The 12,270-nt window shown below is 42.7% G+C and overlaps 1 protein-coding gene across 4 annotated transcripts; it reads left to right on the plus strand.

Annotated features, from left to right (window-relative positions):
- The first annotated feature begins 1,334 nt into the window (after positions 1–1,334).
- On the plus strand, positions 1,335–10,975 carry POFUT4 (protein O-fucosyltransferase 4). 4 transcript variants are annotated; one of them, XR_012831435.1, is made up of 4 exons: positions 1,335–2,078; positions 3,399–4,024; positions 8,955–10,321; positions 10,950–10,975. XR_012831435.1 is itself a non-coding variant. In XM_009490946.2 (3 exons), exons 1-3 carry the CDS (start codon positions 1,335–1,337, stop codon positions 9,100–9,102), a joined length of 1,518 nt encoding a protein of 505 aa, XP_009489221.2. In that variant the 3' UTR covers positions 9,103–10,527. The 4 variants fall into 4 exon arrangements, 1 of the variants encoding a protein (XP_009489221.2); XR_012831436.1 differs by having other exon boundaries at positions 8,955–10,144; positions 10,950–10,968; XR_012831437.1 differs by lacking the exon at positions 10,950–10,975 and having other exon boundaries at positions 8,955–9,381; positions 9,750–9,773.
- The last annotated feature ends 1,295 nt before the right edge of the window (positions 10,976–12,270 follow it).

The raw sequence follows: 12,270 nt of genomic DNA on the forward strand, positions 1-12,270 counted from the left end.
AAAGCACAAAGATTCCCATATTTTAACCTGTTCTTTATACAGATAGAGAACACTTATTTGCTTGTGTCCATACTGACTAATGTCCTGCATTATGAGTTATAGATATTGTGATCGGGATTAAGTTATTTCTTAAGGAATGAATTTGAAGCTTTTAGCAATTCCATAACTGGGTGTAATTCTAGCATACTTTATTTTTATAGTGTAGCCCAAACTCAGCTTTGCAGATACCAATTTCCCATTTACAGAATATTTTAACACCCAACGCGTTATTCCAGGCTGGTACAGAAGAGCAGCTTCAAGGGAGCTTCAAACCTACCCGTAGGTGTTAAAAACCCCACAGCGGTTCCGTTCTTGCAGGCTGCTTTCTGCTCCCGCCCGTTACGGTCTTCAGCAGGAGCTGGTCGCGGTGTCCTGTCTCGCACCATGGGCTGCGCCTGCCCCAGGGAGGCAGCTCGGCTCTCCCTGTCGCTTTGGGTGCTGCTCCCGCAGGCGTCTTCACGGCCGGATGCCGCTGCGTGGGAGGCAGAGGATTTACTTGAAGTAAGACTGCACAAGTCGTGACGTGCTGCTCTTGTCCGAACTGATCTGCGTTACGTTTCTAGACATTAGAAAGAAGTTTTTTACAATGAGGGTGGTGAGGCACTGGAATGGGTTGCCCAGAGAGGTGGTAGAGGCCCCATCCCTGGAAACACTCAAGGTCAGGTTGGACGGGGCTCTGAGCAACCTGATCTGGTTAAAGCTGTCCCTGCTCACTGCAGGGGGTTGGGCTAGATGACCTCTAAAGGTCCCTTCCAACCCAAAGCATTCTGTGATTCTATGAAAAACAGTACATGGACAAATGAAGAAAAACAGATGAAAAGAAATGGAGGAAGAAAGCAAAGTGCTTTGACAGCCTCTTCTCAAACGCTCGTGCAAAGCATACTAGGAATGTGTTGCAGAAACATCTTCTTCATAGGACCTGCCCCTACGGACACTGGGCAGCACATTGTCGAGAGGATTTTCTGCAGTTTTTTCAGTGCCCAGCAGTAGCACTGGCATAGCTCAAAACAGTGCTGTCAAAAAAGAAAGCATTCATGGTACTGGTATTTCTCCCTCCCCTACAATTTTAGAATCAGGGAGTTGGAAACTGCTGAATATTTTCATTTCAGCATTCTATGATTCTACAGCCGCTCCTCGCTTGCCGGGAGGGTGCGGGGGACAGGGGCGGCACCGGGGCCGGACACCCCCACGCCGCCTCCCCCCGCTCCCGGGCCCCGCCTCCGCCCGCCCGGCGGGCGGGGCCCCGGCGGCCGCTTCCTGGGCCGGGGCGGCGGGGCCGGGCGGCGGTGGGGGGCATGGGTGGCGGCAGGCCGGGCCGCCGAGTGCGGCGGGGGCCCGCTCGCCTCTGGCTGGCGCTGGCGCTGGCGCTGGCGGGGGCCGCGCTGGCCGCGGGAGGGCCGGGGGCGGCGGAGGGGGAGGCCGGGCCGGCGGGCGGCGAGGAGCCGTGCGGGGCGGAGGGCTGGGCGCAGGACGCCGTCCCGCCGGGCGCGGCCTTCGTGGCCTCCGCGTCCTACCGCGGCCCCGGCAACAACGACACGCGGAGCAACAAGGCGCTGCCCATCCTGCTGTGGTGGAGCGGGAGCCTCTTCCCCCACTTCCCCGGCGACACGGAGCGGATCGACTGCCCCCGCGGCTCCTGCCTCGTCACCCGCAGCCGGCGGGCGGCCCGGCACCGCCGCACCAAGGCCCTCATCTTCTACGGCACCGACTTCAGGGCCTACGAGGCGCCGCTGCCCCGCCTGCCCCACCAGACCTGGGCGCTCTTCCACGAGGAGTCCCCCATGAACAACTACGTCCTCTCCCACCCGCCGGGCATCCAGCTCTTCAACTACACGGCCACCTTCCGCCGGGAGTCCGACTACCCCCTCACGCTGCAGTGGCTGCCCGGCGTGGGGTACCTGCGGGGCCCGGCGCTGCCCCTGGCCGAGAAGGACGCGTGGCGGCGGAAGGGCTATGCCCCGCTGCTCTACATGCAGTCCCACTGCGATGTCCCCTCCGACCGGGACCGCTACGTGCGGGAGCTCATGAGATACATCCAGGTGGGTGGCGGTGCTGAGGAGCTGGGCCCGCCTGGCTGCCCCCCGCCGCCGCCGCCGCCTCTTTTTAATGGGGTTTGTTTGCCCTTGGTTTTAGCCAAGACGCGAATCGTAACGGGGTGCATGCCGACTGCAAGCTGGACGGAAAAACTAGTTGTATTTCTTCCCAAAGCGTGGTCTAGGCTACACCGTGTGCCAGTAGGTAGGCCTGATGGTAGCTGCTAGTTGTGGAGTTAGCCAGACTCGGGATCGGTCACAAGTTGGGCTAAGCCCGAATTAGCTTGGCCTTGTGGACCAACTCCTAGAAGTTGCCGAAATCTCTGGACCTTTAAGTTAGCGTACAGGAAGGCTGTCCATTTGCAAGCCTTGCTCCCATTTGCAAGCCTTGCTCCCATTTGCAAGTATAGGTGTGCAGTAAAACAACGGATTGCTGTGTCTCGAGAATCTGCCCCTTTTCTGTGTTGTGGTGGGACAGTGTTATTTCTGTGGTGGTTTGTACTGCTGCGGCACAGCTGATGGAGAGTAGCTTCATAACCTGAAATAACATAGTTTCTTTCAAGCAGAAAAAAAGGTTAGTGCTTTTTTTCTTAAACATTCTGAAGGATAGTAGATTAGGGGAAAAAAAAAAGTATCTGTTTTTAGTCCTTATCGGAAACATCTTTTTCCTAGTCATTTCCGCTGTTCTTATTAGTAGCGATTCATTTATTGTGCAAGTTCATCACATACTCAGTAGTGAAGCAAAGACAAAATTATTTTAAAAATATGACTGTGTATTGTTAAAGTATGAAGCAGATTCCAGATCAAGTGTATTGTCTGTCATTTTTAGACAGGATTCTTTTAGCTCCCTGCATCAATTTTTCTCAATCTAACAAATGGAAAAAAAATTTGCCAGTCTGCTGAGACTGGCAGGGACTGTGTAATAACTGTTTGGAAAAGTACTGGGTCCCTGTTAAGTGGAAAGATGACTTTTAAGTTAACAGAGAGAGAGTTGAATGCCCTTCTTTACCTCTCAGTTTCTGATTTATCTGGTAATAAATACATTTTGGGATGACATCTTCCTTTCTGCGCTCTTCCCCCCCCCCCCCCCCCCGAATCTGTAGCATAGTTTATGCTGCTTTTGAAACTGAGCACTCGGTTTCCTCTAAAGCTGTTAGAACTGGGACTCCAGGAATAGTCACAACGGAAAGAACTTGAAGTGAAAGGGAAGCTAAACTAAGGTAGCTAGGAACTGATCAAAGTTAGGAATTTTATGAGATCTGCAAGCTCTGAAAACAAGCTCTGGGCAAACAAATCACTTTGTAAAGATGCTGGTTGTTATTTTAGGTTGACTCCTATGGGAAATGCCTGCATAACCGTGAGCTTCCCAGTGAGCGACTGAGAGATACTTCTACAGCCACTACAGAAGATTCTGAATTTATGAGTTTTATCGCCAGGTACAAGTTTCACCTGGCCTTGGAGAATGCCATATGTGATGATTACATGACAGAGAAGCTGTGGCGTCCGATGCATGTGGGTGCTGTCCCAGTATACCGAGGCTCCCCAGCTGTCCGGGACTGGATGCCAAACAACCTCTCCATCATTCTTATAGATGACTTTGACAGCCCCCAAGAGCTGGCAAAGTATCTTGATTTCCTGGACAAGAATGGAGAAGAATATATGAAGTATCTAGAGTACAAAAACCTTGGTGGAATCAAAAACCAGTTCTTGCTAGAGAGCTTGGAGAGGCGGGAGTGGGGTGTGAATGACATGACTCTGCCCAATTACCTGAATGGCTTCGAGTGTTTCATCTGTGACAGGGAGAACACCAGGGTCAAAGAGGAGCAGGAACACAAAAAGTCTCATGGGAAAATTCCAGCTCCCAGACCTCGCATAGCTCAGTTCAAGCACATGGGATGTCCTATGCCAACCCCTGGGTTTGGAATTGTTGAAGACCTCTCTGGAGGAGACAGGTAATGTACCAATACCATGCTTTTTGAAGGAAAAATAGCTTCAAATAATAGTAGCTGTAACTTTTAATAATGCTTTATACTTAAAGTATCTCTTAACATGTCTCATATTATGGTTTGTATTAATGTGGGTGGTATGGTAGTTCTGCTAATAATGTGTAACACTGGCTGAAAAAGAGGCTTGGACGGTGGCATTGGTTAGTGGTTGAATGAGGAGCGTGAGACACCCGTAACACTTAAAATGCTCTGTGTGACCTTGGGCAATGTGGTTATCCGTTGTCTATCTTAGTGTTTGTTTGTTTGTTTGGAGGAGGGATGTTTTTCAGTACAGTGATGGTAAAGCCCTTGGTAGCCCTTGGGTGAAAGAAGCTTTATACCTCGTTACAAAGTACTGCGTTAGGAATGGGGTTGCCACTGTTCAGTGCAGGTCTGGTTAACTCCTGTTGACTTCAGAGCAGAAGTTAGGCTCACCCAGAATACTTTACAAGAACTTTTTGTTGTTTTGTGTGACAGAATTCTGGCTTGTGTTGAAGGACGCCATCCCATTTATTTAGGAGAGGGACCACGTGAGACAGAGAATAGGTTGAGTAGTTTCTTGTCCCCTTTGCACACAGGGATTGCTGGTGTTGCTGGAATCTCCCAGGCCTATAGCCCAGTGTTAGCCATCTCTAGCGTGAGCCGCCCTGAAGTCTGTCAGCAGGGAGCAAACCACAGCAATCTTGAGGCAACGACTTTTGAGAGGCAGAATAGAGTTTTGTTTGCATGGTCTGCTTGGTATTTATACATGCGTTGGTACAAAACAAGTCAGTGCTTGGGTTCCCAAACCTCGAGTTTTTCCATTGACAGTGTTTGAAGTTGCAGTTGGTAGAAGAAAGGGTTCTTGCAGTTCATAAACCATGTGTGCAATTTCTGTAGCACGTATTACTAGTGTAACCTGTTTGGATCCACCAGGTTTGTAATTTTTCTTTGCATTATCTGCAACGATTTCTGCCATTTTAGGCAACTACTCAAGTGCATGCAATTCACTTTCTATAAGCCATCGGACAGCCATCATAAAGATAGACCCTCAGCCACAGCAGATTTTGCCTATGTTCATACCTATCTGTCACCAAAGATTTCAAAGTTCCGATGCCAGTCCCACTGTAGTATTAAATTAATGGCTTTTTGAAAATACTGGGAAGACTTCATGCACTGTCCAGAAGGAAGTCATCAGTATACTCTGTCCCAATTTATATCAGTTTACAGCTTTGTTAATAATTTCCTAGACTAAGGAATTGAATGCTTAGGAGTGTTAAAATGTTAACAGAAACTGTGTTGAAAATGTAGAATCCATCATTTCAAGTACGCTAACCCAGAACTAAGTTCTATGTGGATATGAAGCTTTTTTAAAAAAGTTTTTATTACGTTATCCATCCACAAAAAAGTAAGAAGAATTTTGTAAGTGTGGGGAACCACATCATCCTATGTTTGGATGCTTTCAAAAATGGCTAACTGAAATTAAAAAAGGAAGAAGAAGCCTGAGATCATTCAGGTTGTTTAGGAAAAGCCTATTTCACAAAACTTGTGATGTTTGTCATTAAAAAGCATTTCTCACGGTACAATTAATTCTCATACTGACTAATTGAAAAGTTACGCTTGTAAGTAAAAGGGGTCTCTAATTCTTTGTTTTCTGTTGGTTGATTGATTTATTGGAGCTTTTTTATAGTAATACCTTTTCTCAGTCTCAGTAGCAAAATGTGCTTTTCGCTTGTAGCATGCTATGCAGCACCTTAGGCTGAGAGTAGTCTCTACTTTTCCATCGATTTTCTGTTGCTGGCGCAGCAGGTGGCAGTAGAGAAACGCCTTGGAAGTCCCAGCACGGGTGCCTGTGCCGCTTGCTTGCAAGCTCAGGTACTCCGTCATTCTGTGCAGGGGTCATCAGCAAGGAGTTTTGAACAGTTGGTCCATATTTCAAGCTACAGTTGCATCCCACAGAAGTTTCCACGTCTCATTGAACCATAGCGTGTTATCCTCCCCATGCTTATAGACATGAGATGCATCTGGAAAAATTGTACCAGGGAAGCTTTTACATTGCCTGCTATCTGCTTTGATAGCTATCTGCTATGAAAGATATGTATCTGTACCTTCTGCGGCATGATCAAGGGCATCTCCAGTGAAATAAACTGGTTTCTATCTCGTAAGCATCTGAGCTTTCCCTGTTTTTTATCTCTAAAATGGAACATGATTACTTAGAATTGTAAATGGTGTGACAGTAGCATAAAATTGCTACCAAAGCATTAGCTAAACATGCTCGTATTTTGTTTGAGTTTGACAGTAATATTATGTCAAGAGTATGATCAATTTAGATGACTGTCTACCCAGCCAGTCAATTTTGTATTTTGTTACTTTAGAAAACATTGTGGAAAAATGATGCAGGCCTAGAGGGGTTACAAGTGACACAATATACGCAAAGTACAAGGTCTGACTATAAACATACGCGGTGATTTTGGGTTCTGGAGGCTTCTGGAACTCAGAGAACAACAAAGGCAATTGGAGTTTATATATTTGTAGAGCAAGTACCCAATTACAATATGGTTACCCTGCGCATCTGCATGCTCTGTAACCCTTATTCCCAGACATAATTTTTTTTTTAGGGTTGATGAACGTGCTGAATTGACAGAACTGACGCATCAGAATCTCTATGTAGGTATATGTAGCTGGAGTACATTATTATACCTTCACCTTGCTGTCCTTTAGGTCTAAGTGTGGAGATGTGGTTCCTAAATCTTTATGTTTGCAGCCTCACTTGTGTTTGGACCTCTGGGCTTCACACCCAAGTGAGCTTCAGAAGAAAGGCTGTAGAACAACCATTGGTATGTGTTAGGTTATAGGTCAGTCACTATAATCTGTTGAATTCTTGGCTGCTTTGTACAGAAAATAGTGAGTTACAGTGCTAGTGATGAGTAGAATATCTGTTTAGTAGGAACTGGAATCTCCAGTTGTTCTTGGGTTCGTGATCACCTTTGTGAAGAGAAATGTTTGGTTTGTTTCACTGATAAGGATTCATTTTCCAAAAGTGGGGCATTTGAGAGGATAACTAGAAGAAGACTAGGTGACAATACCTTTCCGGTTACCTAAACAGTTTTCATCTGTGGTAGCATGAGAAAAGAGAAGTCAGTGTGCCTTTGATAAAGGAATACCATCATGGTTGAAAACCATCATGGTTTTGCTAGTTCCATTTTATATCGATGTCACAGTTTATTTATGACAAGAGGAAAAACAGCTTGAAAGTGTATCAGATTTGCCACATGTACGCTGTAAGGTGTCTCTTGCAATAGAATCCAGTAATCAGCCAGGATTAAAGATAGATCTGTGTCTCATGGTAATAATGTTTCAGGTGTATGTAGTTGGTGGTTTCAGGTATTTGTACAGTCCTGTTCATCCTGAGGTACCAATTTTTTCCAAGTTACGGAATCAGAGTGAAATTATTTTCTTGAAAACCAGTAACAGCAATGTAAAAAGAAAAATACCAAAGTGTTCTTATTTAATGTTTTTGACAAAAGTCTTCACTTGGATATTTGAATTCCTTTCAGTGTTGTTTCTGTAGAGTTCAGCTGGAAAACATTTTCTTTTTCCTGTTACCTACTGCCACTTAGTCCTGTGTCTAGTATGTAATGCAAATGCACTCCTTTTCCTAATGTGTGCTGTAAAAACCAAGTAATTCATGTTGGCAGTCCTTGAACAAAGGTTAATGAATTTAGCTGGTAAGCAAAGTGATCTCACAGTATATCCAAGTGCTGCATTTTACAAAGGAATCTTTTGTCAGACATCTTTTTTTTTAATGCAGAAGTAAGCCTCTGTCTATGATCCTTCACATTGTAATCTATGTTAAATGTTTATTTTGAGGTCTCTGTTGGTGTACACTGCAGAAACGTCCCACCATAGATGATGCTGTTGACGACAGAAAATTAATTTGCATGACATACAAGTTGTATGCTGCTGTACAAAGAAAGCAACTATGATGTGTTGTGTGTTTCTTCTGGTCTTCCTGGAGTAGTGGGTGAAATCTGTTTCTGGGCAGTGCAGCCATGCTTGCTTTAATATATGATGCATAGAGTGAACACAGAAGGCACTGTACTTATTTCTGTGATTGGGAGAGAAAAGAAGCAAAAAGCTCTGTATATAAGTTAACAAGTATTGGGTACTTGGACAGATTAAAAAGAGCATCGTGTTTGGTCCTTCTTTCCAAAATTTGTGATGGGCTTATGTGGCTGGGTAGCAGATATAACGGAGAAGAGATAAATAAATTATTGCCATACATTGATATAATACAAATGGGAGAAGTAGTCCACATGATCATGACTGGGAAGGGAATTGCTGAAAGTTGCAGTGATGTAGTCTGTGCTATGAAAAGTTTGAGAACGTATGCATTGAATAGAGTCATAAAGAATAGAGTCAGGGTTGAGGGATATAATGATTTTTTTGCCTTTGTCATGTATAACCTGAGTCTGTAATGAGTAGCTGTCATTCTCTAATTGTTAAATGGTTTATCTGAAAAAAAAAATTGGCTCTTAGGCTGTTATATGCATACTGGCCATGGAAGGCTACTCTCAAAATCATGTAAGCACTGGTGCTAGATTTTATTTTAATAGAAGTTTTTATTCTCTACAATTAATAATTTAGTCTCTTTGGTTACCACTACAATCGCATGCTGATACTTCTAGAATGTTGGAAAGCTAATAGTGAACTTACATTTTCTGTAGAGAATTTTCATAGCAAGTTTCTTTAAATGACTTGGAGCACAATGGCACAGTAACAACATACTTTGTCATGACCGTCTCTGGGCCTGTTTTCCTCTTAGGTGAAAGGAAAAACAATGGTTTCAGTGCTATTACAGTTGCAGACTCATTTGTTTTTTTAATGGTTTATGGTGGTGTCTCTTTTTTTGTTTCAGTTGGAAAGAGATGTGGCTGCAGGATTATTGGCAAAGCCTTGACCAGGGTGAGGCCCTCACTGCTATGATTCACCGCAATGAGTCACATCAGGGAAGATTTTGGGACTATATGCATGAGATTTTTCTCAAGAGGACAAGGCAACCCTGACCCATCTTTGTAAGAGCTTGATTTGAAAATTGCATTGGAAGTTGAGACTGTGAATTCTTACCTCGCTCCAAATGTTTGCCTTGAAATAGAAGAAAAACTCACAGAGACTATTTTTTCTGGTGCATGAACTGAGTAGGTTTCTGCTATGATTGGATTACAGCAGTGGAGATCTTGGCAACTGCTTTGATTTGAATTTCAGCTCTGTGGTGTGAAGCCATTCCTGACTTGCAGGTGTCAGCATGTGGGACAAAAGAAGAATTTACTCTCCTTTTGCATTTGGTATAGGTTCCTTGTGGCTTACATGACTTCAGAGGAACACCTTTTCAGACTCTTGCTCAAATGCCCTAAGTTTTTTCAGGGATATTTTTAATCTCAAAAATATTAATCATTTTTATAAGTGTTTTATCAATCACTTATTCTCCTCATTAAGGTGTACTGTTAACTGCTATTAATAAATAGCTTTTCCAGTGAAGGAATTAGAAAAGACAAATGTCTGTGGAGAGCAATTGTGCCTTATGAAATTGCAGCAATAAAGTCTCTTCTCCCCAAATAAGCGTGCCTCATACTCCTACTTTTCAGGTTAATTGAATAGCTATGGACAGGTCACTTATTCTCTGCCTAATTTTCCTCTTTTGCTAACTTTCCAGGTGATACGTACAATGGGATGAGAGACTACATTATTTAATTCACAACTTTCAACAAAGTATTTCACATCAGAAAGTGTATTACCTGGTATTGTGCAGAACTAGAGTAAAATCAGTATGCTTTGCTTCTTTAAGTTTCCATCAAAGCTGAAATCCCAGCTATAATCTTGACTTCTTGTTATCTCCTTAATACCAGCAATTCAGAGGCCTTTATTTGTTCTTTTTGAGTATCTGCAGCTTTCTGCAAAGACAAATACATTTAACGGTGGTGCCTTTCCAGTGGCCTCTGGAGTTTGGATACAAACCTTGCAGTCTTTCTGTGCTGAAGTGGATGATCAGAATTGGGTGCACCGAGATGGTTTTGTGTCTCTTGCAAATCTGAATACAGTATGATGCTGGTATGTGACTGGAGTTCCTAAAAGTGATGACGTGATCTTCCTTGTTGCGTAGTGTGTGTCTCTTACAGATGTAAATAAAGTCCACTGTTCCCTGCCATGTCGGGTACCTTTCTGAAATAATTGATTTTGCATTGGAGGGAGACTAATTCACTTAGAGTCATGGGTTTAAATGCACAGGTAAATATGGCCACATTGTAGTGAAGTCTCTAATTGTATAATGGTATTTTATTTCTCCATTTCTCCTCCCTTTTCAGAAGTAAATACTGACTAAATAGCCAGAATTTATTCTTGCCTAAGACAGAAAGTTGATAATGAAGGTCTAGAGTCTGTGGGGTAATTTCATTTTGTAAGGCAGTTCACACATTGCTATGGGAAGTCTGAAGCCTGTTAGTAAAAGTTAGGAACAGGAGTAAATCTACATTCGGTCCCTAATTAAGTCACTATCTATTACTTAGCTGCGGATGGATCACCTAATCTCTTCCCCCCCCCCCCGAATTCCCATTCATAATGTTATAGGTATGATATTATAGGTATTATATTAGTATAGGTAATGATATGCATCTCAGTGTTTGCCTCTCAAGTGATACAATGATATTGCAGTCTTAAAATCTGGGCACCTTGCCAGAGGAGACTTAAGACCCATAACTATCACTGGATTCTTGTAAATGTGGAAAATACATAAAATATACGCTGATCTCACCTGATTTTTTTTAAGGAGAAAACTGCTTTATCTTTTCTGTAATAATAGTAACAAATGGTTCTTCAGCTAAAATGTGTTCATCAGTTTACATTCTTTTTTTTTCAGCTACTCAGAAGACATGAATACCTAAGTGACTATATCTGAATTAATTGGTGAAGTGGATTACTCAAATCAGATTAAGATTACAGATATGTGTATTCAGGATTGAAGTGGCCACAATGTGCTTGAGAAGTAAATTAAGATAAAACAAATTAAGGCTGCTTTAGTTCTGAATATCAACTTCTACTGAACAGTTTAATGATATTTAAATAAATTGTTTGAATTAATGCCTTCAGTTACTTCAGATTCTCTTCATTTCATGTTTCTGTGTAGAAAATCATTCAGTCATCTTTAACTGTGGTGTTCTCTTAATTAGCTATGTCTCAAACCCCTTTCTTATTCAAGTATTTGGTGGGATAGTCAGGAAGAGAAATTCTGATCTTGCTTTTTGTACTAAACATAAAAGATAAGAACCAGGTACTAGCACATTCTGCTTTTACTATTGTAGCCTGTAATTTAAGTAGATTTTCTAGAAAAGTGTAGTATTTATAACCAAGTCCAGGTATTTGTTATAATTTATCTGCTGTTGCCAAAATTAGATATGCTACATTTAACATATTGTCCTTACAGGATTAACAGGACAAAGTACCATTATAAGCATGTATATCATAGCACCTGCTTAGTTCTTGATTAGCAATGTCCTAAGGCCTTACTTTGCCTTCCTGCTCAGCAAAATGAGCGTGTTTGTCAACTAACAATGAAATTGAAGATACGGTGGCACAAACTCAAGAGTAGCAAGCAAACCAGATAAAAACTTATTCCTTGGGACCCTGATTCATTAATTTGCTAGTTCACAACCATGTATTCTTTCACCAGTATTTATTATCTGTACTCAGTATATTACAGCATCAGTCAACAAGTTTTTTTTGTTAGTCCTACAGGGTTTTTTGTTTGTTTTCTCTATATATGTACTACAGAAGGCTGTTGCTTTGAGCTTTATGACTGTTGTCAGACATGAGTATTTCTGATTGCCATATCCCTCCATAGCACAGATATGAAAGTAACTTTAACACAGATATTCTGTGGGTTTTGTCTTGAGTTTTTCAAAGTGCAACTGTTAGTTTGTAGTTAAGAGTCACGATCCAGTTTCAATAGCTTTCTCTTCTGAGTTCTTAGTGTCTTCCTAGGTTTAACTATTTTTTACAGTCTTACAGGTGGTGACTTCTCAAAAGGTAATGAGTATCAGCTACCACTCTTCACAGCTGTTGATGCTCACCCAAGCCTTGTGTTTCTCTTGTATCTGCAGAGTTTTTTCTGTAGGAATAGATCATACTAGCTTTATCATCTCCTGTATGTCACAGTATGTCCATGATTTATAAATTGTGTC

The sequence above is a fragment of the Pelecanus crispus genome, chromosome 10 (genome assembly GCF_030463565.1).
Source record: "Pelecanus crispus isolate bPelCri1 chromosome 10, bPelCri1.pri, whole genome shotgun sequence".
Taxonomy (NCBI): Eukaryota; Metazoa; Chordata; class Aves; order Pelecaniformes; family Pelecanidae; genus Pelecanus; species Pelecanus crispus.

Bases quoted from the DNA above. Each gene is read 5' to 3' on its own strand.
- POFUT4 (XM_009490946.2), top strand. From the start codon at position 1,335: ATGGGTGGCGGCAGGCCGGGCCGCCGAGTGCGGCGGGGGCCCGCTCGC. The intron at 2,079-3,398 runs GTGGGTGGCGGT...TTGTTATTTTAG, and splicing joins AGCTCATGAGATACATCCAG to GTTGACTCCTATGGGAAATG. The intron at 4,025-8,954 runs GTAATGTACCAA...TTTTTGTTTCAG, and splicing joins GACCTCTCTGGAGGAGACAG to TTGGAAAGAGATGTGGCTGC.